The sequence below is a fragment of the Dasypus novemcinctus genome, chromosome 16 (assembly GCF_030445035.2).
Source record: "Dasypus novemcinctus isolate mDasNov1 chromosome 16, mDasNov1.1.hap2, whole genome shotgun sequence".
Lineage (NCBI taxonomy): Eukaryota > Metazoa > Chordata > Mammalia > Cingulata > Dasypodidae > Dasypus > Dasypus novemcinctus.
Window position 1 is genome coordinate 36,899,713 of NC_080688.1, and position 13,726 is coordinate 36,913,438.

General features: G+C 42.5%; 1 protein-coding gene across 7 annotated transcripts in view; it reads left to right on the top strand.

Moving 5' to 3' along the window:
* The window catches only part of GREB1L (GREB1 like retinoic acid receptor coactivator), a 293,082-nt gene that overhangs the window by 255,434 nt on the left and 23,922 nt on the right, over positions 1-13,726 (top strand). For all 7 annotated transcript variants that reach the window (XR_011645953.1, XM_071208498.1, XM_058277523.2 and 4 more), the window contains exons 18-20: positions 15-207; positions 7,591-7,721; positions 11,672-12,011. Coding sequence is in view for 6 of the 7 variants with exons in the window: in XM_071208498.1 (XP_071064599.1) it covers positions 15-207; positions 7,591-7,721; positions 11,672-12,011 (664 nt within the window). In the remaining variant the exon portion in view is untranslated. The remainder of the gene's footprint in view (positions 1-14; positions 208-7,590; positions 7,722-11,671; positions 12,012-13,726) is intronic.

Consider the following 13,726-nt stretch of genomic DNA (forward strand, 5'->3'; position numbering starts at 1 on the left):
TACTATTTCTACAGTGTCATTTCAGGCTCCTTGTCACACGGTGAACCCAGCCATGGACTGGCTGACAGAGTCATTAATTGCAGAGAAGTCCTGGATGCGTTCAACCTCCTGGTACTCCAGGTCAGCTCCTTCCCGTACACTCTCCAGACCCAGCAGTCCCGAATCAGCTCTAGCAATGAGGTTCACTGGATACAGCTGGACAACATGGTGAGTCTCTTTTCTACCCTCTGACACACAGTCACGTTCTCAGCTCCCCAAAGGGTAGACTCTTGTAATAAAATATGGTCATAGATCTGTAAAATACAGCCCAGAGTTTCATAAATTTAACAAACACAGTGCTTTATCTTGCAAAAGTTCCACATACTGGGAAGCAGATGTGGTTCCAGTGATTGCGCTTCCGCCTACCATGTGGGAGGTCCCGGGTTCGGTTTCCGGTGCCTCCTGGAGAAGGCGAGCTGGCGTGGCCGGCAGGTGTGGTGAGCCCACACAACAAGATGATACAACAAAAGAGACACCAAGAGGAAAGACAGTGAGAGACACAACAAACCAGGGAGTGAGGTGGCTCAAGTGACTAAGTGCCTCTCTACCACATAGGAGGTCCCAGGTTTGGTTCCTGGTGTCTCCTAAAGAGAAGACAAGCAGACACAGCACACAGTAAGTGGACACAGAGAGCAGAGAGTAAGTGGACACAGAGAGTGGCAGTGACTGCAAACAATGAGGGGGGGAATAAATAAATAAAATAAATCTTAGAAAATGTTCCACATACTTAAAATTATTACAAGACTACAAGCTAGTGAATAATATCATATAAATGTGATAGGGTGGGTCTTTTATAAGTTATCATGCATATACTAAATTATCAATCTTATATAGTTTTTCAGCAAAATATATCACTCACTTCATTATCAATAGCTTGGATTCTTTTTGTCTTTATGATTAATTTCTATCTGAGACCTGGAAAATTTATTGTCCCCTTGGGTAGGTTCTTGGTCATATTTTAGTTGTACTGACCTGTATCACTGATAATTATCCTCATGCTCTCTTAATAACTGGATTTTTTCTTTTAATTAGTTTTCACAGGCTTCTGGTTGAAAAAGGGATGATGTTACTTTAAAAAACTCAGTAGAAGCATTCAATATGTTGAGAGTAGCCATTTCAACATTGTATACTCCCACATCTTTACATGTTTTTCTCCAGTCTCTAATATCTAAAAAAATACTTTCCATGACCTAGAAACTGTATGCTAAACATACTATTAAACAAAAGAAATCGTTTTTCCAAAAAAAAATTAAGATTAGCCATTAAATAATGGCTCCTTCAATTTAAAATACATAACATATTGGATATTAAAAAATATACACATTTAGGTAAAGACATCAGGAATGTCTTACATGCGAATAACTTCTGTTCATTTATCAGCCCTGTGCATTTCATTCTGTTATGAGTAGGTAAGTAGTACTTTACTTTGAGTTCTTATCTTTCAGTATTAGTTTGTTCTTTGCAGTCAAGCAAGCTTGGGTCACTGAATTATCTCAGTGTGCTCACGATCTCATATAGATTGCTTTAAGCTTCTTCTTTATTGGTCTCTTCTCCATGTCATCACCATACATTAATTGGTGGTAAAGTTAAGGTTGCAATCACATAGCCAGGCCCTGAGCCTCAACAGACTTGCAGCTCCTACACTCTGGTTTACTGGACTTACCCCACTCAGCTAACACAGAGGTGAAGAAGGTCAACCACCACACCAGGGAGCCAAGAGTGCCTACAACTGAAAGCAGGAGAATTGCATCCAGCATCCATGTGGAATCTAAGCCTCCTCTCGATATAGATGTGGAGTAGACACAACCATTCTAAGGCCGACAGGATGGAGGAATAGAGTATGGATTAGAGTGGACTTACTGATATTCTATTCATGAACTATTGTGATTAGTAATTGAAGAAAATGTGGCATTGGTGTGGAGAAAGTGGCCATGGTGGCTGCTGGGGGTAGGGAGTGGGAGGAAGAGATGTGATGTGGGGGCATTTTCTGGGGTTGGAGTTGTCCTGGGTGGTGCTGCAGGGACAGTTACTGGACACTGGATGTCCTCCCATGGCCCACTGGGTGGACTGTGGGAGAGTGTGGGCTATGATGTGGACCATTGACCATGAGGTGCAGCGGTGCTCAGAGATGTATTCACCAAATGCAATGAATGTCTCATGATGATGGAGGAGGTTGTTGTTATGGGGGGAGGAGTAGGGTGAGGAGGGTGAGGGTATATGGGGACCTCATATTTTTTTAATGTAACATTAAAAAAATAAAGACAAAAAAGAAATAGGCAAAACTAAACAAAAGAAAAAAAAGGGGGGGAAAAAAAAGGTTGCAATCACAGAAGTTACCTTGGACTCCAAAGTGTAGAATTAGCCTATGGGCCACCCAAATTGCTGCTGGGTTGCTCCGACACAAAAAGGATTGCTGATTTAACTAATGAAAGGAAAAGTGATGACTTTTAACCTAATGGATAGTTCTCTTATTAAATGTTAAGTTTCAATATATTAGGAAAAAGAGAACTATCCTAATTTACCTTGCTTGTTCAGTCTTTTTCCAGAAAAGCACATCAGTGATAGAAAGACTTATGGCTTCTGCCCTTTATCGTCTATCATACATGAAGTGACAGAGAAACAGGCTTCAAATCATTTTCCTTAAAAGTCAATTATATGGGGAAGCGGCTGTGGCTCAATCAGTTGGGCTCCCATCTCCTTGTGAAGGAAGCCTCGCCCGCATGCTGCAGAGAGCCGCCAGCCCGGGCACTGTGGAGTGCCACCTGGCCCGCAAGCACCGCAGAGTGCCGTCCAGCCCACAAGCGCTGTGGAAGCTGACTCAGCAAGGTGACACAACAAAAAGGGAGACAAGCAAAAATGCAGAACAGTGCGCAGCGAATGGATGCAGAGCAGACAGCAAGCAAGCCACAAGGGGGGGAATAAATAAAAATAAATACAGACACAGAATAGCACACAGCAAATGGACACAGAGAGCAGGCAGCAAGCAAAAAGCTGCAAGGCAGAGAGGAAGGAAAAACAACAGCAACAAAAAAAAAATTCTAAACAAAAGTCAATCATATGACTGGTGATATTTTATTTTATTATTATTTTTTTTTTTTTTAAGATTTTTATTCTCCCCCCACCCCAGTTGTTCGCTCTCTGTGTCCATTCACTGTGTGTTCTTCTGTGTCTGCTTGTATTCTTGTCAGTGGCACCGGGAATCTGTATCTCTTTTTGTTGCATCATCTTGGTGCGTCAGCTCTCCGTGTGTGCGGCACCACTCCTGGGTAGCCTGCACTTTTTTCACGTGGGGCGGCTCTCCTTACAGGGCACACTCCTTGCACGTGGGGCTCCCCTATGCAGGGGACACCCCTGCGTGGCACGGCACTCCTTGTGCGCATCAGCACTGCGCTTGGGCCAGCTCCACATGGGTCAAGGAGGCCCTGGGTTGGAACCCTGGACTTCCCATGTGGTAGGCGAATGCTCTGTCCATTGAGCCAAGTCTGCTTCCGAGTGATATTTTGGATGTAATGATGATATTGTGGTTATATTTTTTAAAAAGTCCTATCCTAGAGATATCTCGTGAACTCTTTATAGATCAAAGATATAATATCCATAATTTCTTTAAAATAATTGGGGCATGGGAGTTATAAACTTCCATAATTAAAGTTTTTAAAAATCATTTCTATAAAATTGAGATCAACATAGAGAACAGGAAAAAACGTTGACTCTAATTTGCAATAACAGCCTTACAAATTTAGGGGAGAAGCTCCTCATAGTTAGCCGTCTTTAGTTACCCTGAATCCAGTGGCCTAAAGGAGGAATAAGTAGGAAAAGCACAGTAATGAAATTCAAAAAATATTATTGAGCACTTGCTTGTATTAGAACTTTCAAAGGACATGCAGTAAATCGATGGTTTAGAGGAGAAGGCAAAGTACGTATCTAAGCCACTATTATCCAAAGGAGAATAAGACCATTTTAAAAACTCAAAATGCTCTGGGGGTTGAAATGAGAGAGACACCACACCCAACAGGAAAGGCTAAGGGAGAAGAGAGCACTGAGGATGGACCTGGAAAGAGAGGAGGCCTGGGCAGCCAGAGATGAGGGCAGGCATTCCTGGCAGACAGAGCATGTGGGCAGGGTTGCTGAGGAGGGAGTGCTGAGTATTTTTAAGAGAACACTTACTAGGATGACAAAGCAACCTGGAGATATAAGTACAGAGGCTTCAAGTGCCAGGCTGATGGTTTGATTTATTGTACATACATTAATAACTTTTTAGCAAGGGTATTGTATTCTTAGAAGACATGTATTCTCTTATTTTTATATTAACAATGTAAAGGTACAGCTCAATGAGTTTTCACAGACTGAACACATCCGTGGGACCAGCACCCAGACCAAGAAATAGAACATTTGCTCCACCTCAGAAGCCTTTCTTGTATCCCTTCCAGGCACACCTCAACCAACGGGTAACCCCTGCTCTGGCTGCTCATGCCCTAGACTTGTTTTGCCCCATTTTGAATTTTATACCAGTGGAACCATGCAGTATTAACTCTTCTGTATCTGGCTTCTTTTGTTAAAAATTATGTTGTGCAATTCTTCTATGTTTTGCATGAATCATAAAACATTCAGCCTTGTTTTATATGTAAAACATCCATTCTTATTGTTATAAATATATCACACTGTGTGACTCGACCGCAATGCCGTTATCCATCCTACAGTTGAGGGCATTTGGATAGTTTCTAGTTTCAGATTATTTTAAATAGTGCTGCTATAAGCATTCTAGCATAGATCTTAGTAAATATGTATGTGTGTTTCTGTTGGGTATATACCTAGGAATGAAATTGCTGCTCAGAGGGTATGCACGTGGCCAGCTGTAGTAGATACTGAGAGGCTGCGTTTTGGGGCACTTCATTAAATATATAAGCTAAATCAAAGTGATGACAAGTGGGGCAGTCAGTCACCTGGTTTTTCTGATCATTCAGGTTAGAATTAATGAATACCTGGTCTTGGCAATAAAAAAGATGGGTGAAATGGTAAGTTTTCTAGGATTTGATTACTGGGGGAAAGGAAGAGTCAGACATGGTTTGTGGTGGGGAACTTTGTTTTGTGGAGGGCACATGAGATGGATTTTGCATGCACCGAGCCTGCGGTGAGCACATTTCCACAGATGCAAAATTGGAGTCTGAGTTGCAGGTTTGGAAATTTTTTTTAATCATCACAGAAATAACTGGTGTGGATAGAATCATGGATGAAAAATAACGAAGAGAGGACAGTGAGGCCAAGGACTGACAAGCTGAGGCCTCTGGATTTGGCCTCCATCTTCCTTGGTGCCCAGAGAACAATGTTGGGGAGAGGAGGAGGGTTTGGCTGAGGAAAGGCAAAGTCAGCGGAATGGAGCAGGGCGAGGCTGAGATGGCCGCTGAGGGGGCAGGGCTTTGGGGAGAGAAAGCTGGTTTTTTTGTTTTTGTTTTTTGAGAAAGAACCTTTTTTCCCCAAGAAACAGGGGCCAAGGATGAGAAGGAATGTGAAAATCTAGTATGCACAAGATAAATCTTTCCCCAGTAATCATGACAATCCAGATGAGAAGGGAGACTTAGACAAATATCTTTTTTCATCCTGAAATGGCTTGTTTGACACAGCTATCCAGAACACAGCCAAGAACCCGAAGGAAACAAGCAAAAAATGTTTAAGATGCTTCTAAAGGGAAGCGGACTTGGCCCAGTGGTTAGCGGACTTGGCCCATCCGTCTACCACATGGGAGGTCTGCGGTTCAAACCCCCGGCCTCCGTGACCCGTGTGGAGCTGGCCCACGCACAGTGCTGATGAGCACAAGGAGTGCTGTGCCACGCAGGGGTGTCCCCGCATCGGCCCATAAGGAGAGCCGCCCAGTGCGAAAGAAAGTGCAGCCTGTCCAGGAATAGCGCCGCACACACGGAGAGGTGACGCAGCAAGATGACGCAACAAAAAGAAACACAGATTCCCGTGCCACTGACAACAGAAGCGGACAAAGAAGACGCAGCAAATAGACACAGAGAACAGGGTTGGGGGGAGGAGGGTAGAGAAATAAATAAATAAAATCTTAAAAAAAAAAAAAAGATGCTTCTAAAGTCTCTGAAATTGTCACTCAATTGATGTACTAAGATTCCAGAGGTTACAAGAGCATATTCTGGTCCTACCTGATACCCGTTTATTTTCAAATCAGACCCAATTCCACAGTAAAGTTAACTGGTTTTTCAGGCCTCAGAAATTTTAAAGCTGGGGAGTAGATGTAACTCAGTGGTTGAGGGCTTGCCTCCCATGTATGAGGTCCTGGATTTAATCCCCAGTACCTCATTAAAAAATTTTTTTTAAATTAAAGCTGCCAATTAAATAGTGCTTTATTTTTATCTTATGGCTCTTTATAAGTCATACATTTGCTTGAGTTTCTCTCTTTAAATGGGTTCCTCAAAAGCTCAGAATCAAATTTTCAGCCCATTTCGAATAAAGTGTGCAGAAATTTCCAGCATGCGCATATTTTGGGGAGAACTAACTTTATCCTTGTTTTGTTTCTCCTATCCTTGCATTTTCCTGATTGCCTCATTTATTTTTATTGTATATTGGTAGGCTACCTTCTAATACCTTTATGAAATAAGTTGGAGAGTATTTAAAGAAAAATATCAATACAAAATAAGTAAAAGTGAGATGAAATGGATGAGACAGCAAAAAGAAATGACTTTGAATAATTATTGTAGGGAATGGATGTGGCTCAAGCCACTGAGCACCTGCTTCCCAAATGGGAGGTCCCAGTTTCAATCCCCAGTCCGGTACCTAAAAAAAAAAAATTAATGTAGAAAAGAGGCAGGAAAACTGTTAAAAAAAAACAACAACAAAAAACAGATATATGAACTGAAAAAGCTTATTTAATATTCTGGAACTATTTAGTTGAGAGACAAGCAGCTTGTCACACTTCTAAGGATCCACTAAGAGCATCTTTGTGTCACATCCCAAAATAGCTATTAATTTTCATCGCGATGAAAGGAGATAGATTAAATAATGTGTATTCTGTTTAAGAAGGCAGACAAGTATATATTCTATTTCTAAAAATAAATTTTGTTTGTAAAAGGATAAGCTTTTATGAGCTATCATCATTAAAGGATGTCAAAAATAAATCTTTTCTATAATGAAGTTTTTGAGCATGTCCATCTCCTGAGAGTTCTGTGGATATATCGGATGTATCTGTCGAGAGAGACTTAAAGCAGAAAGAATAGAAATTGAAACTATCTGATCTCAAAAAGTGCTGTTCTTCAGAAAATTTGAAGAAAAGGAAAAGAAACAAGCCATCTTCATAAGCACTGTCTGCCTTAAGAAAGCTCATCAACATTCTACTAGTCACTTTCTCAGTTCATTTGAAGTGAAAAGAAATTTCGGTTAGTGCCTCAGGCATGATGGTAGAGTTGGTATCAGGTTATTTAACTCAACACAGTGTTTTTTTTTTAACCTTCCAGGAAATAACATCTTACAGTATTAGTTTTCCCCAAGAAAACTAGACACATTGTATCCTGCCTTCACTCTTTGTTCTGTATTTTGAACTAGGAGGACGTGGGCTGTGAGAAGCTGTACTTTGGCTTGAATGAATACAGCAAGTCTCTGCAGTGGGGAATCACAAGTCCACTTCTGAGATGTGATGAGACTTTCGAAAAAATGGTGAACACGCTCTTGGAGAGGTGAACGGGAACTTTCAACCTTTTCTTTAAGCTGTCCTTGCATATCTAAAATAGCCAAAAGGATCACTGGCCGTGTCACAGGGAGCTTGATGGAGTCCAGGCTATGCAAATGACACTCTGGAAGGCAGAATAAATATAGCCTTTCCTAAGATGACCTTTTACTCATGTGGGTTTTAGATGGTCATCCAAGACCAGCAAACAAAAGTGGTGACCAAAAATGGGACCTGGCACCGCTGCTCCTTTTCTGAATCATCTCCCGATCGGGCTTCATTGCTGCCCCTGGGAGATTAAAAGGGGAGGGAGGGCTGTGCTTAGTAAAGACCGTTCCTCTGCCTTCCACAGGCGAGGACTCTCAGGTGACTCAGCAGAAAATAAGATTTTTAACAGCAGAAACATGAGATTTTTAAACTGGAGAAAACCAAGGAATAATCAATTCGAGTGAGTTCCGCGTTAGGACCCCGCCTCCAGTAACTGCCATTAGGGGTTAGGGATCTTAACGCTTTTGTGTGCTCTGCCTACTTTGTTTTTAATATTCAGTCTTTTTTTAATTTGAGAAGTTGTGAGTTTAATAAAAAAATGCATAGCATACAGGATTCCCATATACCTTACACCAACCAGCACCTTACATTGTTGCAATATGTTTGTTATAAATGATGAAAGAACATCGCCATAATTACTGCTATCTATAGCCCATGACTTACATTTGGTGTATTTTCCCACAAAGCATCCTATTATTAACACCATGTATTAGTATTGTGTATTTGTTATACTTCATGAGAAAACATTCTCTTATTTGTACTGTCAACCACAGTCTATCAATCACCATGGGATACAGTGTGTTATGTGGTCCCTTGCCTTGTACAGTCCCTTCAGAGTGTATACTCAGTGGGTCTGTTGCATCACAGAGTTATGCTTTCATCACCTCAGTCCATTTCAGAACGTTTTCATTATTCCAAAAGGAAAAATCCCATACCCTCTTATAACCCCTTTATTGACCATTAGCATTGATATAGTACCTTCTTTGCCATTGTTATAAAAATATTAGAATATTACTGTTAACTATTGTCTATATATTACATTAGTTATATTTTTCCCATGTATCTCCATATTCTTAACTTGTAATAGAGGAACATTCTTGTTTTTGTACTATTAACCATGATCATCACCCACCACCAAAATCACTATGTTTTAGAGTCCCTAGATTATCCTTTTTATTTTTTAAAGACTTATTTTATTTATTTCTTCCCCTCCTCCGTTCCCCCATTGTCTTGCACTGTGTGTTCTTCTGTGTCTGCTTGTGTTCTTATTAGGTGGCACCAGGAACCAATCCTGGGAACTTCCAGAGTGGGTGAGAGACGATTACTCTCTTGTGCCACCTCAGCTCCCCTGTTCTGCTATGTCTTCTTATTTTTTCTCCTCTGGGTCTCTTGTTGTGTCATCTTGCTGTGCCAGCCCTCCACGTCAGCTGGCACTCCTGCACGGAGTGGCATTCCCACACAGGGTGGCACTCCTACACGAGGGTGCATTCCCATGTGGGCCGGCACTCTGCATGGGCCAGCACTCCGTGTGGGCCAGCTTGCCCTCACCAAGAGGCCCTGGGCATTGAACCCTGGACCTCCTGTATGGTAGACGGGAGCCCAATTGCTTGAGCCACATCTCTTTCCCTAGATTATCTTTTTTCTTTCAATTCACATTAACCTCCCTACACTATCCCTTTCAGCCATAATCACATAAAATAGCAGTATTAATTATACTCACTATTACGTATTACCATCAACTCTAACCCTTTCTCCACATTCACAATCCCCTTTATTAAACATTCTCCATACTTTCCACATCAGCTCCCCCATTTCAACCCACCTCTGAATTCTTTTTATTCTCCTTTTCTAAATCAGATTCTAGAAGAGTAAAGGATTTTATTACTCTCCCTCTCTGATCTTGAACCATAGACTCTAAGGGTAGGTAGGGGCACTAGAATTTACCTTAACCTAAAACTGACTTCCCTCACCCCCTCCCAATATTTGGTATATTGATCATCCAGTATGGGGGCAATTGGGCTCTATTTTATGAAGTACATTCTAATTTTCAGTAATTCAGTTCTTTTTTTTTTAATTAAAGAAGTTGAAGGTTTAGGAAAAAAGTCATAAATTAGAGTTCCAATATTCCCACACACACATATACACACAGTTTTCCCTATTGTTTTGTAGTTCAGTTCTTAAAACCCAAACTGACTCTAATTGATAATTAGCCATTTGTTGAATGACCTGTCTATAATTTTACTGGAAATCTCTAAAAGAAAAGAAAGAAAATGAGGACAAGTGAATGTATGCTATCCAGCAGGTTATAATGCTGTGTCGGTAAAAGGAGCAGGCTTTTTTATGTTTTTCCATCTGCTATAGTTAAGTTTTATCTAATGCTGTGACTTAAATCTTTTCATGACACACGTGATCTTAAATTTCCAAAATTATGCCATGATTCTCCCCTTTCCATGTTCCCCCACCCACCTGTTCCTTCCATGACCTTGGAACCTCTTTTTTTAACAGTAACATCATTCAGAATTTCAGAACTCATATTTTAAAGAATTATCACATTAGCTTCTATTGAAATTTTTGTAGTACAATTACATTTTAATGCAAACATAACAGTTTGGCAAAATATTCATTTCTAAATTCATAATTCTTTCAGCATGTGAAGTTTAAAAGTCCCTTTCAGTTCTAAAACTCTATAAAACCAAGTTTTTCATTTGATGACTCTAATGGACCCTGCACTTTTCTGTGCAAGTCCTGTGGACCGCTTATCTTACTCTAAATACAAGTATCAAAGGAGAGCAAAGGTGAAATACCCCATTAGCCTACCCAGCTGCTGGTGGCTCTATGTGCTCCCAGCTAGCAATCAGAAAGAATTACAGACTCAGACTTTCCACAGTGGTTTCAGCCAACCTTGGACCTGGGCCTAGCTTTGCCAGCTCTCACTTTCTCCACCAGCCCACTTTCTCGTGCCTGCAAACAGAAAGTCTTTTTTGCCCACCTGTTTTGTTACGGTGCAAGCCTGGCTTTCTGAGGAATGGCACACAAAATGAGAGATTGATTTTCTACCTGCTCCTTATGTGTGATCCACAACCTGCAGCCTCAGCAGGAGATGAGTGGTACCAAGGGGTGGTGGGACAGCACCCCACTGCCAGGCTCTGAGGCCCTCCAGATTAGGGTGGGCAAAGAGCAGGGTCTCAGGTATTGGGAGGCCTCACCACTAGGGGGTGCTATTTCTCCAGTCCTAAGTTTCCTCCAGCACGAGGCACTTTTTTAGGGGAAGATCGTTATAGCTCTCTGTGGGGTTTGACCTCATATTAGTAATTTTAAATACCCTTTTCATGCCTGGCCCACCATAGTCACTAATGCCTCAGTTTCCTTTTTTGTAGCCTTAAATATCCTCGAAATAAAATTACAGTACTAGAATTCTGACCCAATGCCTTTCTCCCAAACCAGCATGAGGATCCAGGATTATCCATGACTCTTTCAGCAGTTAACCTGATGAAACCAGTGCTTTTCAAAATTTAGCAGCCATACAAATCACCCGGAGAGCTTGTTAAAAATGCATGCTCTTATTCAGCATGTCTGGGCTGGGACTTGCGATTTTGCATTTCTAACAGCTCCCGGGTGATGCCGAAGCTGCCGGCTCCTGCCGGTCCGCGGACCGCACTTTGAGAAGCCAGGGTGACTAGGCCATCGCCCAACCTCCTGACCTGGCTACACCCGCCCTACCAGGCTGTGACTCCCAGGCTTTGAAGCTCAGTGTTTCCGCTCAGTGGTGTGGAATCCACGGTCCTCCTAGAGCTAAAGCCCCACCGCAGACGTCCCAGGTTCCCCTCGGGGTGGCTGCGCTGGCTTAGGTGCGGCCCTCGCGGCCCCAGCCGCAGGGCGGCCGCCTGACCTCGCTCCCTTGTTCTGCCGAAGGCACCCGCGGCTGCACAGCATGGTCGTCCGCTGCTATCTCCTCATCCAGCAGTACTCGGAGGCCCTGATGGCGCTCACCACCACGGCGTCCCTCCGAGACCACAGCACGCCCGAGACGCTCAACATCGTGGATGACCTCATCAGCTCCCCGGGGAAAAACACCAGCGGGAGCGGACACATGCTCGTCATCAGGGTGCCCTCGGTGCAGCTGGCGATGCTGGCCAAGGAGCGGCTGCAGGAGGTGCGGGACAAGCTGGGGCTGCAGTACCGCTTCGAGATCCTCCTGGGGAACCCTGCCTCGGAACTCAGCGTGGCGGCGCACTTCGTGATGCGACTGAAGGTTAGCACCCATCATTTCTTCTTCAGAATGTCGAGTGTTTCTGTTCTCTAGGAATCCTGCATCGAGGGCTTACGTACCTGAATTGAAGGGCTTTTTGCACATGTGTGAATTTGATCTTTATGACAACCTTAAAACCAGACTAAGAGATGATCACTTTTTCTGTTGGAACCAGTCTATAAAGGTTCTGTCAAGCCCCCCTTTTTTTTGCACGGGCTAGCGGTTGGTCTTCCATGCACTCCAGCTGCAGGTGCAATGATGTGACCCATTTGACCCCATGTTTATTGACCTTGTTCAAGATGCATCTGGCCCGAGGCCATCTGTTTCCAAAAAAAAAAAGTTGTGCTTTCAGATTTCTGTGGGTTTCTCTGTTGAGTAGCATCAGTTGACTCTTTTCTGACCTATATAGTATATGTGTAGTATTTTCTGACCCTATGTAGTAGAGTTGGTAAAATATTCTGTTCTGTCGTCTCTGCTCACATCGAACTATTCCCAGCCCTCTTGCACGTGGTTTGTTCAACAGTTTGTGGCTTCTTTGTAGTTACTTTGACCCTTAGCTCCAGGGCTTCGGCTAGACTGAGACTTGCCAGGTTTAAGGACAAGCTCTATAAATACTGCGTGTAAGCGTCTTGTGCATGATCAAGCCTTCACTGCTCCCTCTGCTCTGCAATTGACTGACCGCCTTTCAGGGCATGAGACGGGTTGGGGAGGAGAACTCCTAATCCACTCACATAACCCTCTCTTACGGCCTGCCTGCGGAGTTTTTATACCCTGGGAATTTTACAAATCCAAAGTGTCCTATCCATTAGAAAGCACTGAACTAGGTACTCTGCGTCTGAGTCAGACCAACGCGGTATCTCAGACCAACGCGGTATCTGTTCCCCGCACAGTAAATACTGAGGTCGATTGAGTTTGTTTTTTTTTTTAATCTAGCTCTGCACAAATTTTATAAAAAGAAAGCATGTGGTCTTGGGGGATTTGTACTTTCACTCTGGGCTTCAGTTTCACATCTGAAAAATAAGAAGGTTGGACTGTATGATCTCTAAGAGCCCTGATTTGGGTGTTCATACAGCATTCCACAAATGCAAAAACTTTTATTGTGTTGTTAGCTAACCTAAATGGAATAACCCAAAATGCAAACCAAATACCTTGTATTAACTTGTATTAACTTGATAAACAACTAGAACACATAAATTTGGCCAAAAATATAATGTCCTTTATTTAATGGAAGTTGTAACATTTATACTTCATTGATATATGTGTATTCATATGGTCACAATTTTAAATTATAGCCGTAAATCACATTACAGTGGAATTCTAAGGTGAGTAACAAGTACCAGTCTTGAAACCCCTCTCACAGCATAACTCATTGAGACCTGGGGCTTAGGGTGATGTGAATAATGGTAATGGATGAAGAATTTGGAAGGTGAATCATCTGCACAGCCATATGACTCCACACACCCTGGCTGCAGGGTCTTCTCTGGGTCTCTGTTGACACAGATTAGGTGGCAGCTACTTACAGTCTTAGGTCACTTGTTCAGTCTGTTCAGAAATGCCGGTCACCAAGTCAGTAGAACTCAGCGGGACCAATACAATTTGCCCCTCTGGGTACCACAAATAAGAGCTGGGGTTTGTTGTTGTTGTTCTATGTTTTGTTTTGTTTGTGGTTTTTTTGTCTTTTTTGAGGTAAAGGGGCCAGAGACTGAACCCAGGACTTC